Source organism: Mugil cephalus, chromosome 1 (assembly GCF_022458985.1).
Source record: "Mugil cephalus isolate CIBA_MC_2020 chromosome 1, CIBA_Mcephalus_1.1, whole genome shotgun sequence".
In the NCBI taxonomy this organism is placed as follows: Eukaryota; Metazoa; Chordata; class Actinopteri; order Mugiliformes; family Mugilidae; genus Mugil; species Mugil cephalus.
In genome coordinates this window covers 47,414,541-47,436,214 of record NC_061770.1, presented here as the reverse complement: position 1 = coordinate 47,436,214, position 21,674 = coordinate 47,414,541, and the positions used below count along the sequence as shown (strand labels likewise).

At 42.0% G+C, this 21,674-nt stretch overlaps 1 protein-coding gene and 5 non-coding genes across 6 annotated transcripts in view; 3 read left to right on the top strand and 3 right to left on the bottom strand.

The window, feature by feature from the left end:
• c1h20orf27 (chromosome 1 C20orf27 homolog) overlaps positions 1 to 15,297 on the bottom strand; it is a 28,123-nt gene extending 12,826 nt beyond the window's left edge. The window contains exons 1-3 of the mRNA XM_047607869.1: positions 15,017 to 15,297; positions 11,714 to 11,819; positions 1,076 to 1,215 (exon numbers count right to left, since the gene is read on the bottom strand). Of these exons, the coding sequence (XP_047463825.1) occupies positions 1,076 to 1,215; positions 11,714 to 11,732 (159 nt within the window). The 5' untranslated portion in view covers positions 11,733 to 11,819; positions 15,017 to 15,297. The remainder of the gene's footprint in view (positions 1 to 1,075; positions 1,216 to 11,713; positions 11,820 to 15,016) is intronic.
• A 507-nt stretch (positions 15,298 to 15,804) lies between these two features.
• On the top strand, positions 15,805 to 15,877 carry trnak-cuu. The gene has a single exon. It is a non-coding gene; the product is annotated as a tRNA-Lys (tRNA).
• Positions 15,878 to 17,745: 1,868 nt separating this feature from the next.
• Positions 17,746 to 17,818, bottom strand: trnak-cuu. Its single transcript has one exon. It is a non-coding gene; the product is annotated as a tRNA-Lys (tRNA).
• A 108-nt stretch (positions 17,819 to 17,926) lies between these two features.
• On the top strand, positions 17,927 to 18,000 carry trnan-guu. Its single transcript has one exon. It is a non-coding gene; the product is annotated as a tRNA-Asn (tRNA).
• Positions 18,001 to 18,302: 302 nt separating this feature from the next.
• Positions 18,303 to 18,376, bottom strand: trnan-guu. Its single transcript has one exon. It is a non-coding gene; the product is annotated as a tRNA-Asn (tRNA).
• A 3,080-nt stretch (positions 18,377 to 21,456) lies between these two features.
• trnan-guu lies at positions 21,457 to 21,530 on the top strand. Its single transcript has one exon. It is a non-coding gene; the product is annotated as a tRNA-Asn (tRNA).
• Positions 21,531 to 21,674: the final 144 nt, after the last annotated feature.

Sequence of the window (21,674 nt, the reverse complement as noted above, 5' to 3'; positions counted from 1 at the left end):
AATTTATCATTTTGTGTTGGCAACCTTTACTCAACCTTTTTTCGGCCGGTGTTATCTGCACCCAAGGACAATTAAATCTGAAATTAAATTAGGCTCCCTGGTGTATGTGGCCTCCATGAAGCAGACAGGGAATGAATAATAGGCTGGAAGAAAACCACCGTATCCGAGAAAGCATGTGATGACGCCAGACAACTGAGCTTAGGGGAAGAGGATGATGATTATCTTATGAATAAGTGCCTCCAAACATGTCCAGCGTGTCTCTGAAGCTCATTGAAAGTGAACAGATTCCCTCCACGTCATGTGATTGCAACACCACAAATGCACATTTGAAGTAAGATATAAGCTGCATGTCTCATTTTCTGCACGTCTCACCAATCATTTTCTTCCAGTGTCACGGCATGAAAACGTTAAATTACATCTACATTTGGCACATTTTAAGTATATGGGCTGTTTATAAAAACCATGCTGATTATTATGATTACTAGTCTTGATTAAGGAATGAAATCAGCGCACATTCACAATCTCAAATGTCAGCGGACTGGCTCGTAGAGAACAAACAATCTGCTATGAATGAAACTTTTGATGGTGATGATGAAAAGAGAAGGCAGGCGTGCAATTGTTTCTGATGCTTTGTTATTAGAATTGGACACTCAATCTAATTATATACCATCTCTAATTACATAGAATTTAGCTCTCAAATATGGCCTCAATCCTAGTGATACACTCTGACTAACACCATGACACAAATTGTGCCTAATTATTGTTTATTTTAAATTACATCATCGCTTTCGGACAAAACAACTGCGGTACTATCAGTTGTGGGTTGACGAAATATAGTTTGACAGGGACAAGTATAAACTGAATCATCTCCATCAGGCAGAAACAGCCTCTTCCATCGGACTCAGTGCAAGATGCGGCTGAAAACTACACTAGACGATAAGAGGGCTGAGCTGGGACTCAAGAGGCCACGTCAATAACACTAAAAGAAAATAAACTGAAGGAAAAGAAAAATATCTAAAGTGAAAGCTGGGGTAAATTGATGCCAAGTGTCAGAACGTTGCAAGCTTAAACGCACCTTGACCATGAAGTTCCCATCCTCTTCAGGAGTCACCATGACAACCGAGTCGTGCAGCTTTTCGTCAAAGTGAACGTGAGATGGGGCTCCGGCAGCGGGGGGTTCCTCGGAGAAGCGCACGCCACCTGTCTTCGCACGACCTGAGGAAGAGGGAAGAGCTGCTCAAGGTTCGACACGTGCACAAAATAAAAGTATTACTTTTGAAATTTGGATACGTGCTTCGTACGTTTACGTTTCTCTTAAATTCTCGTCACGTGAGACCTCGCTTTGAGGAAATCCACTTCAAATGAACTGGTCATGTGACCCCTGTGTCATCTCAGGTGATGCTGGTGATGGGTAAATGTAAAAAAAAGTGCTTCCATTGCATTTTGTGAGACACTTTCAAATCGATACGTCTAAAAAAAAAACACCCCATGAGAGCGTAAAAGTGTTTTATTGACATTTGAGAGGTTTTTCGAAATCTAGATGTTTCCATTACCAGTTTTTTACTGCGATATTTAGGTTACGCGCATTTCTGTGGGTAATGGACACCCAGCGAACGACTCCCTTTAAAGGTGCACGGGACACTTTAACCAGCCCGGCCGCCTCCTTTTAGCGCTGCAACGCAGATCACTTTACAGACACTCAAGCACATACTCTGGCAGTCTGGATTCTCTGGGAGCTGTAAACACACAGGAGCTTGCACACGTACAGTGGATCATAACATTATACGGGCCTGTTTCTTCAGGTGGAGCACAGTATTATCGCATTACACCGATATGTGAGAGTTTTCACCTTGCAACCTAAACATGTGATTTCCCCTCAGAGACACTGATATTAATCATCCTCCTGCCCAGCCAGTCATTCCCAGTGTGAGAGGATGGAAACTTAAACCCCCTCCTGATAATATGAAAAATAATAATAATTCTCTGAGACAACAATGTCTGAATTTGGGTTCAAAGGGCCGGATTTTAGAGCTTCACTTTCCCAGAGGCTCACAATGTTAAACATGTACAGTAATGATATGCCTAAACAACCTTTTAAATGTTTATGAAAGACTCTATTAATAGATGAAGCACTAGAACTTATCAAGTGCTTGAATTGGACTAGGATTTCCCACAGATACTCTCTGGAGTGCAGTGTCTTTGAGTGCATGTCCAACCTGCCTCACACACACTACTACCATTCGTCCAGTTAATTAAAAACTGAGCGACTGACTGTACGTAAAGATGGACAAATCATTGGAAATCCTGGAAACAACATGATTTCTGAAGCAGCTCAGTTGTGTGGGACACTGGTCGTGTATAATGAGCGAGGCTGAGGTGGAGGAGCAAGGACCCACATGTCACTCAAAATGCCCAAGCATAATTATGTTCCTTTAAGCCTTGATTTAATTTAAACAGTTAATTTACAGAGTTATATAATAATTGAGCCTAGGTAGTGCTGTTTTGAGAGTAAATTCTCCATATAACCCAGGCTGTGAACATGTTTATTTCTGCTTTAAAGATGAACACTTGAACGTCGACGCCTGTGAGGACTGACTCACCATTCACAACTTTTGAGGAGAAATATGTGCCTCTTAAATTTGGAACAAATTTATATATTTATAGCCGGATTCATCCTGCCATGAACAAGTATCAGGATTCAACATCAACAATTCAGTGAGCTAAATGTAGCTAAATGTTATTCACACAAGATGCTGCAGATGTACGATTTCAAATTTAAGACACGGTTGTGACTTAATTGTTGTTTATTAATTAATGAAGGTGCACAAAAACATAACCCAAACAGGAGTCATTTCGTTTACCTTAGCTTCCTGCTATCATGACGGTTGAGTAGATTTTGTTCTTTTTCCAATTAAATATCAAATATAAACTTACTTGCCACTTTATTAGGTACACGTGTTCAATTGCTTGTTAACACAAATCAGCCAATAACATGCCTTGTTGATGTGAGAGTTCAGAGGAGAATGGGCAGACTGGTTGGAGATGATAGAAAGGCAACAGTAACTCAAATAACCACTGGTTACAACCAAGGAATGCAGAATACCATCTCTGAACGCACAACACATCCAACCTTGAAGAAGTTGAGCTACAGCAGCAGAAGACCACACCGGGTGCTAATCCTGTCAGCTGAGAACAGGAAACTGAGACTACAGTTCGGTGGTGGTGGTGGTGGTGGTGTGATGGTGTGGGGGATATTTTCTTGGCACACTTGGCCCCTCAGTACAAACATTAGTACCTATATTGTTTGTGACCATGTCCATCCCTCTATAACAACCATCATTGTCATAACTTCCATGGTCCAGCACCCTGCACTGAACTCTTTTTTTGGATGTGCATATCTTTCCAAATGTTTTTCTCACTCCACTTCTGAACCAGAAATGTTTCTTTAATTCAAACATTCGAAGCTCGACGTCTCCTGCCAACCGTAAACTCAGTGAGTTTACAGTTGGCAGGAGATGTCCATCTTTCTCTGCCAACATTCGGAGAAGTCCATCTGTAATAACTGCTGAGCTAATGCAGCCCGATGTACTATATGTTCAGAAACGCTGTGGTTAATATTAAAGGCATCTTTCTCAGCGTACAACTGCAGCCCATTCAGTTGGTAACATAATGTAACGTACTTACATTTCATAGACTCTTACTGTCCCACTTGGACCCAGTTCCATTAAACTTTTATTTAGAGTCATATTAGAGATTAGAAAAAACCTTGCTATCAGCAATCTGGGTCACAATAATGAGTCTGGGAGTTACATCATGTTCCGTATGTGCGGGATCACTGCGTAGAAATTAAACTTGAAAATGAGAAATGCTGTTTAATATCCAAGGCTCTATTCACCGAGGAAGAGCGCTAAAAACCTGGAAATGTTAACAATATCCCATTCTGGAAGCATCAAAGATAAGAAAAATGTAAACGAGCGGTACGCAGAATTTATTACTCCTGTGATCCTAGAAAGAGAAATCTTCTAAGCCTCTCCCAAATCCAGATAAAGGGAGTCACGCTAGGTCGACGTCTGAAAATGAGTTTTCCTATCTGACTCCGGGCCTTCATTTAAATACAGGACATATTAAAATATTAATAATGGGGGTTTCCCAAATCAAGTTATACGTACAGCATTTGAAAAACAGTGATATCAGTTTTATTTTTTTGCAACTGTTTAGTAGTAGCGTGTCCGTCTCAGTCATCTAGAACATGGTACATCCAAAAAACATCCAGACCACACTCTCATTATGCAAGTAATAAAGTAATAAATAATAAAAATAATACTCTTAATGTAAACCCTGTTCGAACGTGGCCATTGAGGATATTCGTGAATGCTTGCAGTATTTGCACCTGATAGATTATTGTATACGTTATCTGCTTATAAAAATACAAAATTTAGAGCATTTCACACCTCATTTGTAACTTTTCATGCTCTAAAGTTTGTCCTACAGCTCTAAGTTGACTCCTGCCCGCCACAGTCTGCCTGCATGTGCGTCAGAATCCCCTCCAGTGCACAAGTCACACTACAGCTCTCCTGCTACCCTGCAGAAACATCATGTGTAAAAGCCCGGGGCTGGTTGATTTTGACTGGACACCCTTTCATTTGGCGCACCGAGAGGGAAAGTGCTTCTGCTTCTTCATGACTGCCACAGTTGGCAGTGTTAAATTCTACACTTTGTTCCCCGCACCGCTTAAAAGTCCTTAAAAGTCCATAACGCTCAGTGAACCCGAAAGTGGACGTGATGGACAAATAAGAGCATGAAAATAAAAAGCAGTGTCCACAAAAATAAAAGCACCTCACAGTGGAAGAGATCATATGTAAGAGCTTCTGAGAGCTCATGGATCTGGAGATGTTATGATTTCAGCGGAGTTAAGGTGGAGAATTGATTCGACTAGGACCAAAAACCTGCTGTGTTCATTTACTCCACACTGTGGTGATTAATTTAATAAGCGTTTAACATGCATCTGGGTATCTCACGGTTAATCTCGTCTTCGTGAGCGCCTGCTCCTGCCCTCAGGGAAGACATCATCTAAATCATGTGACGGGACCAGTTATTTCAACTCCCGCTATAAGAGGCTTTTTGTATAAAGCCTCGCAGTTCATTCAGTGAGGCTCCATGGCAGAGTAATTACACTCTCTTGGCAGACAGTGGGCTTAACCTTCATGGCCTCCTCAAATGTACTTCCCTCTGGACACCTTTGTGGCAACAATGTACACGCATAAAGAAACCGCCATAAAATCCTCATGAATCAACATTTCTTTCTACTTTTTTTCCATAAATCTCTTAAACAACGTCCGCCTTGTTCAAAACTACCAAAATTTCAATAGTTTTTTAGGATTTTAACCCTTTAAATGCCAGTCTGAAAATATTGATTTGATTTGAAAACAAAAAAAAAAACAAGCACTTTTTCCACCCATAAAATAAACAGCAGGTGATGATTGGGTCTTGGGTATGTCAAAGATTAGCAATAAAACTGATTTGATTGCATTAGTATTTTTTATGCAGTGCTAGATTCTCCCCCTGGACACCTTCGCAGCCAAAAATGCCCCATAGACTTCCATTATGACAACATTTTTAATCTGTCATTTCAGTATAATACCAATCATTCTGTAACGTCAACATTTCATTTAAAAGAAAAGTAGTGATATTTGACATTTTTAATACATTTGATCAGAGTCAAATAGGCCGATGCATGCAATTCTTGTGAATTTCCCATTTATATCATGGACCCGTATGACTACCATGGACACCAAGTGGGTGGGGCCCCTGGTAGTCATACAGCTCCATAGTATGAGTGGGAAAGCAGCAAAAAAAAAATATTCATGTATGAGGATTTTATGGCTGTTTTTAGCACATGTACATTACGGCCACAAAGGTGTCCAGAAGGTGCAAAATGCATCACTAAAGTATAAATGACAAGTGAGAGTAAAGGACACTGGATTTCAGAAATTTGACTAAAAAGAAGAGTTCTTGCAGAAATTCATGCCACAAGCTGTAACACAGCCAAAATAGTCACCCAATGAAGAAAACAAGTTGGAACAAAATGTACAATAATGCAAGAGGAGGGCATAAGGGTTTTAATAACGGTGGCTTTATTACTGTCTAAGGCAACCTATCTCAAGTTAGAGTTGGTATTGTATACATTTTGGGGACATTCTAAGATGTTGGTGATCAAAGGAGATTATCAAAATACACTATTGTACTGTCACTATTGTTGAATACTTCTGCATTTACTACAGCTCCAATTACCCTGCCATGCCCTCAGGAGTCCTCCTGACAGATTCAGCTGTAAAGCAACGACTACAATTCCTGCTTACAAGCTATAAAATGCAACACAAGCTGGAGCATGAATAACATTACAGTCTCACCAGCTATTTGCCAACCCCACTTCATGAGTATTTGAGTCACTTGGACGTGCATCAAAGCAGGGGTAGAGATGTGGGACAAACGTCTGCGTAAGGCTTATTATGACAATACTCATATCTGGGGCCTTTTAGATCGGTTAGATAATCCCAGACACAGTGGGAGCAGGGACTCGTAGCCTCTCACTAGCTGACTAGTGACAACACAGATCCACGTGCACAAACAAATTAACATGCACGCATTCTCTACTGGCTTATTTCAGATTAATCTATATCTATTTGTGTCCTACCAGTAATCCATCTGTCTGTCTGTGGACCCGTTTCTGCTACTGCTGCATATCACGATAACCTGATAGTGGCTGGTTTAGACCCATGTTTGGGTTTGATTAAGATTTTAATTAAGGGAATAACATGAAATTAGATGAAAAATATTTTTGTGTAAAGTCACATTGGAGAAGGGCAGAAATATACGGTGCGTAAAAGTTGGACATAAAGTCTGAAAGGTGAAACTACCTGAGAAAGTGGGTGGTTGCTAGGTGCTGGCACCAACAGACTACCATTCAAATAACTGCCAACGCCCTCAAACGAAATACTCTATTGTTCTCAAGTCATTGGCTAGATTCACCTCACCTGATGCACGAGCTGTTGGATGAGCTTTACCCAGCCCACGCTCGGATACTCCAAATATGGACATGGGGGTCGTGTTGGGACACAGCGAAAGCAGCCTGGAAGTTGTGACCCGCCCACCCAACTCTCCGCTCAGGCTCAGGCTCAGGCTACTGCCTGTCACTCAGAGTGAGAAAGCCCTCAATTATGCAAAATTTTAAACAAATTATTTTCACCCCTTGTAAATTTTTAGTACTGGGCTGTAAACATGTTTAATAATGCTGTAAAGTTGGGCTTTTTAGCCTGGGGGTCTGTGGGGATTTGCATCTTTTTGGAGCCTCAAGTGGTCACTCTATGAACTGCAGCTTTTTACACTTCGCATAGGCTTCATGCTCAGACCCAGAGGACGCCGGCTGGTGTCAAACACTAAGGCCATGTCTACACATACCAAAACGATATTTTTTATCCAGTTTTCCTTGGCATCGTTTTGAGATATGTTTTTTTGGAAAGACGGATCCATTACAAAACCACATCTACTTGTAGAAAGGTTGCAGTATATATGCCAGACCTATGCATGGCGCTGTTTCTGCTACAGAACTCAGCCATGAAAAGAAGAAGAGGCGGAGCGTGCATCAAACCTGCACGCCGTAAACAAACAAAGACTCCAGATTACAGTCCACAATCCTTTTTAGCTCAACATAGTGACAAAGTAACAATATATATTAGCCACCCAACAAGGATCAATATCTAATGAAGCATCATCACAAGCCTGGAGTCCACCACTGATGTTGTTGTTATCAGACGTCGGGAGCAAGACATCATTGTTTTCTTATCAGGCCTCTACACAAATGACAAAACGAAACCGCACAGGCTGTGTATTTGTCTTTTTGAATCCTGGGACCAGGATTCAAAAAGGTGCGGTTCCGGTCACAGAAAAATCCAAATTCGTCATGGCCTAAACATGCAAGACTTGTTTGGTTTCACTCAAATATCATATTCGTGGCGATATGGCCCAAGTCATATCCATCCCTTGTCCAAATATGGTCACTTCTGCCTCCAAAAAACCAAGATGGCAACGTCCAAATGCTAAACTCCAGGGCAGCGAAGTGGTGTTCCACAAATAATGTCAGTCATTTACAGTATACAGTTCATGGCTACCACAGAATTGACAACAGAGGAATCCTTAGTGTGGAACGCACGTCGTTGACCATGCAGCACATCTACAGTCGCAACACTACGTCGACTGAACATTGCCAATATCACTTTTGTAGAAGGCACCAGTGCATGTCAGCCAAGCAATAATATCCAACAACACTGCCCCAACAGATGACACAATAGAAACAACTGAAGGACTGTTAGTACCAGCGTAGGTAACGTTAAATTAAAATAGCTTGAGTCAACCAATCATGACTCAAGCAAATCTTCATTATACTTTATAAGTATGTTTTCTTCTCATGCTGAGTCTTTTGCTCCAAGTATTATCATTTGTCGGTTAACATTTCTTGGTGCATGCTATTTTTCTGAACATTTTCTTTTACTTATTAAAAACCAGCTATTTGAAATAGTGTTATTGTCATTTACCCCAGGGGACCCGTCCCTATCGCCCCCAATGTAAATGACGGCTGTGCTTTTTGATCAATGCAGCATTTGTAAGCTCGGTGCAACAGATTGTTAACTAGTTTCTCTTAAGTGCATGGCTGGAATTGCAGGAGTGAGATTGCACACATTCGTCTCTGTCTACCCTTCTCATTTTGTTTCTCTCCTACCTGCGAGTGCTTCTTCGGAGTCGCCGAGCTCGTCCGCATTTTTCAACACAAACGCTTCCTAATAACCACACACCCGTACATTACGGTTGGCTGCGTTAACAAAAGAAAACGAGTTATATGGTAGAGAGAGTCATCTAAAGCACGACAGACGACAAGCATGTCTATGTTTTTACTGTTTATTCTCACAACAAGCATTTAAAAAGGATCGACTTGAAAGACAGTCTAACAAACCAAAGAAAATATCTATATCTGCATTTTCCTACTTGTGTGCTGGATCTTCAGTCATATCTGGACAACAGGACAGACTTTGAACCTATGCAATGAGCTTAGCTTATTTATGAAATTATTTTAGTCTCCCAAAGGTAGCAATATACTGTATATGTAGTTCTCCCTGAAAAGGGAACAAGAGATACACTCTTCCTGTGACATTTTACTGCATCAAAGACACATGAAATGCACACTTTCTAAAATGCCATCAACTGCGTGTCAGTGAAGAGGCACAAGCCATCACTCAGTGACCTTATCAAAGAGAACAAAGGCCTGCGACGTGGTCCTTGAAGACGAGTACTCCCTTCCTGCACTGAGGAGAGGATGGAGCTTATTCATGGCAGTAGTAAACCTGGGATCAGTCATTGTTCTCTTGCACGGCTTGTTTCCAAGAATTATTTCCCCTTCATTTCGTTGGTAAAATGCATTTGCCTGCCTCAACAAATATCTGTTGCACACACTGACACATAAACACACCCTATTCCCAAGAAAGAGAAGAATCGATTGTGAATTGAAATGCCGTTGATTATCCTTCCTAGAACGCCTCCAGTTCGGTGAGAAGGTTCGCTCGAGGTTTACAATCACAATCTAAAAAAACTTAACAATGTGTCACCCTGTTTATTTATTTCAATAACCAGCCCCATAGGGCAAACACCGAATGCGGGAGAAATACTTCCCAGCTGAGTCAACAGTTTACATGAATGTGAATGATTGTTGCTTTGAACCATTTGTTGCTTCCTGTATTGCGTGCATCTCTTAACTGGTTTATTTTATGCGCTCAAACTGGTTTAGCGATGACTTTCTCAACACAACATATGCAGTTATCTTAGCAGCTTGAAAATGAGACACAAGTTTTGGCCGCAAATAAAAGTTACGTTTGGGGATGTGCATGGCAGGATTGATGGGTCAGTTGATGACAAACCGACCTCTGGTTCTCAGTCACAACACTCTTAAAATTGCTGTGTTGATTCTGTAAACACATTTCTGGGCTGTTCATGCTGGCTCATATTTCTGTTTTTTTTTTGAGGCACTTTAAACACATTGCTGGGTTGTTCTGCGTCGGTCAAAGTGGTGGAAAGGGGTTCATTTATAGCTGAACACCTGGTTGGGTTTGACCCAACTCCTGGTTCATTAATTTTCCCGCTCATTTATTGTTGAAATCAGTTTTTCTTCTGGATGCGAGTGATCAGACACAAGATTTTTCTGGTAGGTTAAATTGAATATTTACTTACATTTTTAATAGTTTCAAACTTAATACAATTCACAATTCACATCATGGTTCATAAGAGGGTTTAATGTTTTATTTTATTCTTTTATTAACAAAGTTAAGCTAGCAACTGTTTTCCTAGCTAAATTAAGCTAACGTTCTGTAGCTAACCATAACAATAGCTCTTTGAATTTCACATTTAAATGGTTGGTGGTTCAGGGTGTTGCCATAATTTTGCTTCACTATTCCATTGCACATAATCACACACTTATCTTCAAACTTTAACATGGCATAATAAACAGTACAGTTTAATGTTACAAGCACTAGCTATCATATTACATTTGTCATGTCATTTCACTAGAAATAATGGTTAAGAGATGACGAGTAAAAACGCTGGAGTGGAGGAGGAGGATGAGGAGGAGGGAGAACAATGAAGAGTAGGAGAAGGAGGAGAAGGCTGAAGTAGGAGGAGGATTGCAAATCACTAACACAAAAGAAGAATGTGGAGTTGTTGTCGTATGTCTTGCAATTGTTGCCTACTGGTCTGACCTCTTGAGAATGAATTGGGGTGAATGTGACTCTTTAACTAAAATGAGTTTGACTCATTTGATTTTATATATAAAAGTAGTGATGTTATGAGACAGCCCAGTTTACTCATTGTGAGGGGTTCAAATGAAGAACCCAGGATTCCTGGTTAACACTCATCCATATGCAACACACCCACAGCTGCAACACCCTGTCAAAATAACCCAGCACGTGTTCTGTCCCGTTGTCGATCAAACCTTGGGTTACAGGTTGGGTTATATTTTAACCCAGCGGTTTTTCGAGTGAAGACTTGACTACGTGACAGACGTGACGCACTACAAGTCAAAATTGAGCCGGTTTCAACTCATCCTCACCGTGTCAACCAATGATATGCGTTTATGCATTGAAATGAATAACTGTACCAACGACGCCAACGAGCGCTTGAGCAACTAGCGGGTCACGGTGACTGAGCGTGACACTAGTGTGCAATCACAAGAGCGACGTTAGATTTTCAAAGGAAGGCAGAGATCTGTAGCGGCAGCCCAACACGTAGCTCCAATGCTTTATGTCGACATATCAAGTTAGGCCAGTTCCAACTCTTTTTGGTCCCTCAAACATTGATACGTTGATGAGTTGACTTCACGTCACCGAGCCTTTGAGTGACACTCTTTGCGCGGCAACTCAACGACTACGCTGACGGAGCTTTGGTTGCATGTAGTTTGTGAACGCACCACAAGGCTTCGAAACTGTCAACCATCATTTACTACATGTAAAGTCTGTGGCTACTACAGAATCGAACCTACAAAAATACTGCAACACACTACATTAACCACACAACATGACATGTTTTCTACTGTCTCGCTAAAAGAGGAATCTCCATTTTAATGTGGTTACTACAGCCATTAAAGATGACGACGAATAGGATGATAAAAACTCACTCTTCTTAGCAGTAGCCATGTCACAGGAATTGGTCCAATGTAGACACACTTGGATACACACAGTGTCACAGCCTTGTCATCCCAGCAGCCTGACCTCAAAGCGACCCTGCAAAAACAAGTTAGGAGACGATGAGGGAGCAGCATTTATCATTATGTGGAGAGCGGAGGGGAGAAGAGGAAGGCAGAACCAGAGGAGATGATCAGATCAGCAGATGAGAACTGGAAGATAAGGAGAGACGTAAAGGGGCGGACGTGAGTGAAGAGTAAATGGGGAAACACTGGCTCAGCACCGTATGCTTCCCTGGGAGTTTGTCTGTCTAAATCCACAATCCTCGGGTTAGCCTGTATCGTAGCCGGGAGCACAGCTGTGCCGTGCAAGTCCGGCCAGGAGTACCAGAGACTCCCGACGGAGACTTCAATTAAAGGAAAACAACAAAATAGTCTAAGAGGATTATCTGAGGGCTGAAGCCACTGCTGCTGCTGCTGCTGCTGCTGCTGCTGGTGGGCTTTATACGGGAGGATAATGTCCATCGTATTTGTGGGAGGTTCTTATTATAAACATGGACATATAGAGAATAGGTGCTACATTTAGTGCTTTATATGGTGAAATAAACGCAGCTGAAGCCTGAGAGCGAAGGGACAGTGGTTGGCTCTAGATAATCGGCTGTCATGATAATACTCAGACAGACAGCAGTGTTATTTAGGTGTTGGTTGTGTTAATGTGGTTGTATAACAGCCATTATCAGGCTGTTATACAACAATAGCCAACACACAGTGAGACTGACACATTTCTGCAAAGCAGTGACTTTGCGTGAGACTAAAAACCGGGAGAAAGCAGCAAATGACCACAAACAAGTGATTACATTATTACACAAACTCAATGGTGGTTTGGAAAGGGCAGCGGTGATATACTGTAATGACAAGTACAAAAAACATTTTTTAAAAAGAAAGAAAGAGAAAAATAAACAGCAAAGTTTGCTAAATCCATGCAAAGTAGCCGCAAAAGTTGGGGAGGCAACTAATGCTATTACCAGAACAAAAGCATGCCTACTGGAGCTTTGTGAAAAACCTGCGTGCTAGGAAGCACGTGAGAGCCAAGTTTAATAAAAACACTGCTGCTGATGTGTTTTCATTTGTTTCAGTAGCCCTACTCTGCTCTCACTCAGGTACCTTTCACAATTAAGATTTACTGAGGTTATAATTCAGCAATAGTGCCCTCCTTTGAGATCGAAACTATCTGAATTTTCTCAATAAACTAGATTTGGCGCCTACATATTTTGTGTTTCTTTCCCTACACAGCTGTGCAGGCTGTTGCGTGGCGACTCTGAATATATACATCGGAGAATAATTGTTTAAAAGGGACTTAATTTAATAAACTTTGATTTCTCTCGTTCCTTATTCCACGATAACACCTGCGCCCTGTTTGGTTCAACAGATGTCACATCAGGTCCATGGATGCTTTCTAGTCTAGTTAATATTAAAAACCTCTCAAAGAATGAACATTTAAAAGTGTCATCACTTTCACACGCTTTCCAACAGGAACCACCGACCTGACCTGTGAGATCAGCGACACAGAGAATCCCTCGCGTGTTTTCACTTCCTTCTTTCATGAGCCAAGGCAAGAAGTTAAGTCATCGCTTAAATGGTGTAACACGGTGGAACAGAAAGCTCACACAGTGTCACACCCACTGAGAGTTTCGCAAAAACCAGGGGATGATCCACTTTTGAAAAATACCCGTGCCGCTTTTGGGCACCTAAATTGGGTCGCTATGATTAGTAGACCACCGGTGGGATTCGGATGCACAAGCCTCCAGCTGTGAAAGTAGTGGGGTGACATACGCGGCGAGCATGACCGAGCAGAAAATCAAAACAGCTCGACGAGCTCACTGGTCCCACTGCCACCGTGCGCAGCTTCCTCGACGACAATACCAGTTTACTATACACCGAGCGCGTTTTTGCAGTTTTGTAGTTAATCCCAATCATTAGATGATCAGACAAGTTTTAAACAAAGCCCAAGTGCGCTAAACTTGCATGAAGAAAAGAAATCCCCCCGTACATGAACACCACGCTCACTGTTTCTCGTATAATAGAGACGTCCTGGTGCGCCAAGTTTGAGATAATCTGGCTCAACCGTTTGCAACTTGTCAGATCATCTCACTAAGACTGTATTGTAGTGTGTAACTTCACTGATCACTACACAGCCAGATATCTGCCCAATTCACGTTTGAATGAGGAAACATTATGGGAATTCTGCTAAAACCATCAAAAATAGAAGTCAAGTTGTAATAAAATGTGACTTTCTCTCAAATCCATCGTTGACGTTTCTCCAGCAATGAAAAGGAATTACCTATAACGCCACTGTTTTACATGACTGATACAGACAGATATCCATGGCGGATGTGACCTGTTCTTAAGTAAAAACTTCCTATGTTACTGTTGCAAGGTTAGATAAACCCCAGCAATGAGGGGGCTCATCGTGATTCTGCTGCTCATCTTCACACCGCGTTGACCTGCGGATTGAGAAGCACTCGTTCCTCCTACAGTAACCTTCGCGGTACGTGAGCGTGGAGCTTCATTTACATGCCTAGCCGCCTCATTTAAATCGTAAAGCACAGCCAGGCTTTGTTACCATCGGCCCTCTGAGCTGCTGTTGACAAATTAACATTGCAGATGTCACAGAGAGCAGGGGCAGGTCGTTTCCTGTTTGGCGTGTTATTTCGAGGAACAGGTGCATGCAGTGTGCGACAGGAATCAGAAGAACATATAAAGTAAATGTTGTGTGTACAACATTACCAGGCATGTAGGTCTCACTGGGGAATCTCTTACTTTTATAATAAGAGTATAAACTATCAGGAAATTGATTGCCATGACCTGGATGACTGAGAATCTTCACAGACAATCAGGAAATTGGTGGATAAGTAAAACAGCAGAAAAAAATAAATAAATGTAAAGTTACTTGTCAATCACAAATGCCTTAATCTGCGTCTCAGTACGGTTTCAAAATAAACAAAGGCTGTGTTTGTAACCTAATACGTGTACAGAAAAAATGACTGAGATATTACAGCAGGAGTAGCTGGTATCAGGCACATAACACATTGTTTCATACAGCAGAGAAATTATTAATTAACTAGTGACTCAGGAACATGAATATGAATCAACATGTTAGCTACGGCTAGCAGTCTCACCAAATGTGCATTTCTTTTTCTGGGCAGTCAGGTGTTTCCTAAAAAGTTGTCGCGTTAAAGCAAACTGTCAAAACGTCCCTTTGCTTTGTTTCCTTTTCCCCCGTCAAGCTCAACTTACCTTGCTCCCTTCACAACAGACGGAGGCCGCACATCTAACCTGAGCAGAAACCCCAAAGCGAAGTGTCTGATGAACTGTTGTTTAACACAGGCGGTGCAGAGTGTAACACAGCCTCGGCTCCAGACACAAGTGTACATCTGCAGCTCGGCTCCACTCCCCTCAGCTCTCTCTAGGTCTCTCCTGGACAATTTCCGCATTGGATCACGTGGTGTTGCCCCCACTCTGCTCACATTACAATTCAGCTTTTCCACTCATGCTTAAATAATAATACACGCTCCGCTGGTTAGCTGAATACCTTCTCGTTACTTTTCATTACTGGCGAAGAATAGCAATCAAAGCCGCTCGTAAAATCAGCAGCTCACCTATTTCTTCAGCCCCCGGTGATTTATTGTAGAGGGAAAGCGCCACCTGGTGGTGAGTTGTGTCCACAAGTTTAAAATTATAGTTCCTTTCTGTCGTGCAGTTTATCTTTGAATGAACCAGTCGGTCCCTTAAAAGGGGTGTCCCATTTACTTGTTGTTGTTTGTTTTTTTCAAACTTATTTACCCTTAGTGATAAAATAGCCCTTGACCAAACTGTGCATAGTAACATTTGACAAGATTACTACTGTAATACTGTATTATCCTACTTCTCTTGTGTTTGGAAAATGTGCTTGGTCCCTTTAATTCTTCGATGGGTAAGCCAAGTTTGCTAAGAAATTCCGGCAGTAGACCCTAATGGTAAGACTCTTTCGATTAATCGTGAAATTTTGTCATACATGACGTCATCTTGGGTCGCACAGCTCACCAGCCCGGCTAGCTCAGTCGGTAGAGCATGAGACTCTTAATCTCAGGGTCGTGGGTTCGAGCCCCACGTTGGGCGCAATGTTTTTGTCCTATAATGTGTTAATTCACTCTACTGTAACGTTTTGTGAGTGCATCTAGCATAAATAGTATATTAGTGGTACAGCACATCATTTAGACAAGCCTGTGAAATACTGGCAGAACATAATCTGGTCAGATTAGAGCAAAATTTAACTATTTAGATGCCATAACACACACCATCTTTGGTGGACAAAATGCATCACCCCAAAAACTCCATACTGACAGTGAAGTTTGGAGGTGGACCATCATGGTGTGGGGCTGTTTTTCTGCATATGGTACTGTCAAGCTTCATATAATTGAAGGGAGAATGAATGCAAAAAACAATGAAAAATCTGCTGAAATCCACCAGAATGATGAAGATGAAATGAGGGTGGACATTTTAGCAAGACAATGATCCCGCTCAAGAATAAAACACGTCGTCCCTGGGTGGGCTCGAACCACCAACCTTTCGATTAGCGGGAGGGCGAGATTCTGTATCTTCCCCTCCAATCATGTCGCCCCGTCTCCATCTTTGCTCTCGGCCAATCCCCGTAGCCATTGTCCAAAATTGCGAGGCGGACCAATCGCGGCCCGCCGTCTCCATCTTTGCTCTCGGCCAATCCCCGTAGCCATTGTCCAAAATTGCCAGGGCGGACCAATCGCCGCCCGCCGTCTCCATCTTTGCTCTCGGCCAATCCCCGTAGCCATTGTCCAAAATTGCGAGGCGGACCAATCGCGGCCCGACATTTCCATCTTTCCGACGGCCAATCTCGACGACGCTTCTACAAAATTCAACCGGCCGACCGCTTCAAATTATTCGAAAGACGTCCAACCTTGAGCTGTCTTTAACTACAAAAGGTAAATATGTTACGTTTCCCCCTTAAATCCCTCTTGTTAATCTTCTGTTCCTTGCCTTGTCTTCTTCGGTGCAGGTCACGTACCATGTAAACACACAGTATCTCTGCAATAATCACTTTGTACTGTGCTCTATACCAATTGTACTAGTTTAGTATCATTAGGTAGCCACTGCTTATTATTCATGCACTGTTTAAGGCTCAATTTATCTATATAATATGTTCATATACCTCAGTCAATCATTATGTATATTTTGCTCACTCACCTGTACCTAGGTTTCATCTGTAAATATTGTCCATATGCTAACAAAACAACTTGTACCATATCTCTAATATACTATTTATGCTACATGCACTTACTGCTTATTGCACTCATTAGATTCTAAACTGCAATTCGTTGCTCTGTACAACAATAATGATAAAGTTGAATCTAATCTAATCTAGAAGGCCAGCAGCAGCTTTCTGTCCAGGTTGTTCTTCCTGCGGACTTTTAGTAAGTGGAGACTCTGCTGAGCCTTCATTACAACATCTGTCCAGAGAGGTCATCGGAGATCTGGACTCCCAAGACCCTGAATATTTTAAGTATGAAGTCTGTGATGATTTCTTTTGTTTTTATGGTGTTCAGTGCCAGGTTGTTGCCTGAACACCAGGACGTTAGCTTCTGGACCTCCTCTTTGCCGTCACCAAATTTGATGATGATGTTGTTACTGTAGAGGCAGTTCAGGAGGGGACTCAGCATGCAGCCCTGTAGTGAACCTGTGCTCAGTGTCCGGGTGGAGGAAAGTTGGGGGCAAAGTGTTAGATAATAACTACTAGTGTTGCTGCTGCTACTACAACGGCTTCAGCAATAATGTATTATGAATGTTTTCACTGATTGCTAAGAAGAATATAAACTCACACTAACCAAGGACTCTCCATTTTTGTTTAGCTGCTGCATCGTAGGCCTTTGACGAAGGTAATTTCAATCCTGTATTGTGTTGTACATGTCAGAATTCACAATAAAATTAACTAGGTTTATGGGACAAAAACACTGCGCCCAACGTGGGGCTCGAACCCACGACCCTGAGATTAAGAGTCTCATGCTCTACCGACTGAGCTAGCCGGGCGGCGACAGACGTCATCATTTCGTCACACTCATACTAAACGCCAACGTTTCTGTTATTTTCTCTTTCTTCTTGACAAAGACCTTAAACTATCAAACGTGACGCGTTCTCGTCTCTGTGGCGCAATCGGTTAGCGCGTTCGGCTGTTAACCGAAAGGTTGGTGGTTCGAGCCCACCCAGGGACGGCAGTTTTTTTTAATTATTAATAAAATAAAAAAATTAATAAAACTTATTGTATTTGCTTCTGATGATCCGTTCCGTAGAAAATGAGATTAAATTCACTCCGAAATATTGAATTTGTGGGATGGGCTCCTGCGACCCTAGTGAGGATAAATGGTAGCAGAAGACGAGACGAGATATTATTTATCAAAAATTTTATCAAAGCAGTTATTGAATCAGACCACTGACAGATAAAAGTTGTCTCTGGGTGGGCTTTTTTGTGATATTTTGGAATGCATATAACAATGGAAGTAAGAACAAAACAAGTCGTCCCTGGGTGGGCTCGAACCACCAACCTTTCGGTTAACAGCCGAACGCGCTAACCGATTGCGCCACAGAGACCACATGACCGTTATGTACAGAGTTTCAGATTAAAACGTAGCCAATCTATACATTAGATTGCCAAAAGTATTTGTTAATCCATCCAGATAATTGAATTTAGTTCCAATCACTTCCATGGCCACACGTGTATGAAATCAGGCAACTAGGAATGTAGACTGCTTACTACTGATTTGTGAAGGAATGTTATCATCCCAGGAATTTTAAATTCAAAACACATGTGCTGCACGTTTCTCGTGTCACAAAGTGTTTCATAGTAAAATCTATTACTCTCCCGAATTTCTGTTTTCTTTGAAGTGGAACTTGTTTGATGGGCAGATCATGAAGACATCTTGTCATTATAGTAAATCCAAATGCCATCTAGTAGTTATCTGTAAAACTAAAATAATTTAAATCTAAAACGTCTGTAGTTGCTCTTGTAGTTCGCAGGCTGACAGCCAATTTAGTCTGAGTCACAAGCAGCCTACAATAGCAGCATACCATATTGTAGTTCTTGAGAGAACTTTACAGCAAGGCTGTGAACAGCTGAATCTATACAAATCAACAGTAAGTGAGTGCGTGAGCGAGAGAAAGACAGGTATGCTTGTGTTTCTAAGGTGAGTGTAAGTGAGTGAGTGGAGGAGAATATAGTTCTCATTTGTATAAGGACTTTCCTCGTCTGTCTTTCTGAGCGGCAAATTTCTCAATGACCCTGCCGTTCTTACCGATTCTTCATTGTGTGGTCTTACCGCAAGGCAGTGTCCATCATCCAGCTGCATTGCTATGCTAATCTTTACTAGCACAGCTAGCTTGACACAGTTTTCCATAATGAACTCTTGATCGTTCATGCTTCTTAATGCACTCAAAGAGGTGCTTTAAGTCGGTTTGTCCTGACTGTGTCCACGCAAGACTTCATTTCTGAAGAAAAAGCATGTTGAAGCTCTTTTAAAGTTTTCTGCACAGCATTTGGACAAGCCTGTGAAATACTGGGAGATCATAGTCTGGTCAGATTAGAGCAAAATTGTCAAGCTTCATATAATTGAAGGGAGAATTAATGCAAAAAAAACAATGAAAAATCTGCTGAAATCCACCAGAATGATGAAGATGAAATGAGGGTGGACATTTCAGCAAGACAATGATCCCGTTCAAGAATAAAACACGTCGTCCCTGTGTGGGGTCGAACCACCAACCTTTCGGTTAGCGGGAGGGCGAGAGTCTGTATCTTCCCCTCCAATCACGTCGCCTCGTGTCCATCTTTCTCCATCTTTGCTCTCGGCCAATCCCCGCAGCCATTGTCCAAAATTGCGAGGCGGACCAATCGCCGCCCGACATTTCCATCTTTCCGACGGCCAATCACGACGGCGCTTCTCCAAAATTCAACCGACCGGCCTTCACGCAGGCGTAGAAGACTTCTACTGTCATTTCAAAATTACCGCTTCAAATTATTAGAAAGACGTCCAACCTTCAGCTGTCTGCAACTACAAAAGGTAAATATGTGGCTAATATCATTGTATTCCGTCAACTGTCTAGCTTGGTCGGAGTTAAATTTTCATTCATCGCAAAACGTAAACACGCTCCTTTTTAATGTTGTATTAAATAAACTAACGGGTAGCTAGGCAGATATTAATGATATATTGAAGAGATAAATAACTATTAAAATAAACGACTTCCCGTTCACAGAGCGAAGGAAACTCTCAGCTGGCTCCAGAGAAAGAAAATAAAGCTGCTAGAATGGCCCAGCCAATCACCTGACTTGAATGCAAATAAAAATCTATGGAAAGAACTAAAAATCAGAATTCATAGAAGAGGCCCAAGGAACCTTCAAGATTTAAAGACTGTTTGTGTGGCAGAATGGGCCAAAATCACACCTGAGCAATGCATGTGACTAGTTTCTCCATACAGGAGGCGTCTTGAAGCTGTCATTACAAAGGCTTTGGTACAAAATATTAAAGAAATATCATTAAGCTCGTTCAATACTTTTTCCCTCTGTCATTTTACATTATTACACATAACTTAATTACTGAACTTATTTGTTTAACAAATAACAGTCTGTCCTTTAGCACTTGGGTCGTCTTTAAGAGTATGTTGCCATCTAGTTCCATCACAATGTTTTTGCACAACCTCAAAAGTGTACTTCTGCTTTGTTGGATAGCTCAAGTCCAGTGAGTACATGAGACCAACCAAATGCTTGCAATCTTGTCGTACCTGTTTGTTGTCATGGGCTGTGTCCTCTCTCTCACTTGCTACTGTTTGTGTGTGTGTGTTTGTGATTATGATATTTCTGTACTGCGTTATAAGAATTTCCTGCAGGGCCCCACCAGAACTTCATTTAGTGTATTAGTCCAAATCTAGGAATGGACATGGCATTGTAAGTAAGAACAAAACACGTCGTCCCTGGGTGGGGTCGAACCTCCAACCTCTCGGTTTGCGGGAGGGCGAGAGTCTGTATCTTCCCCTCCAATCACGTCGCCCCGTGTCCATCTTTCGCCATCTTTGCTCTCGGCCAATCCCCGTAGCCATTGTCCAAAATTGCCGAGGCGGACCAATCGCGGCCCGCCAATTCCATCTTTCCGACGGCCAATCACGACGGCGCTTCTCCAAAATCCCCCCCCCCCCATCCAAACTATTGTTCCCCAGCTTTAGCGGAACGCGCTAACCGATTGCGCCACAGAAACCAACTTGCAACAACAAAAGTGTAGACACACCCAAAATGTTAAGGCGATACACGATGTCTTTATATTTGCATGTGTCTGTGGTTCTCAGTTATCCAGGTCATGGTGATCTAATATATATTTGCATCTTTGTAGATTGCAGAATCATTAATTGAAAGCAGATGCACAAAGCTTAGAAGTTTAAAAACGAATGTGCAACAGTCATATGTTACGTATATCTTATCATCTATATTTCAGAGCTTGTCCTAGCATTAAAGGTAAACAACTTGTCCCCTGCAGAGAAAGAGTCCCCCGGATGGAAGTGAACATTTCCTGGAGGACGACTTCATTGAGATGGAACATTTTAGCCCAATTTATCTGCTAATAGATGAAAACATGAAGAGGTACGTATGAGGGGGCGTGGTCGGCACGGCCACAAGATCAGATCAGCGCGTCTCTGTGGCGCAATCGGTTAGCGCGTTCGGCTGTTAACCGAAAGGTTGGTGGTTCGAGCCCACCCAGGGACGAATCTTTATCCTTCATCCCCCAAGAAACATTGTTCAAACTGTTTTCTCTGATGACAACTATTTTTTTTCTTTGGTGGGTCATGGGGTTGCTGGAGCCTATCCCAGCTGTCATTGGGCCCTGGACAGGTCTCCAGTGTCTTGCAG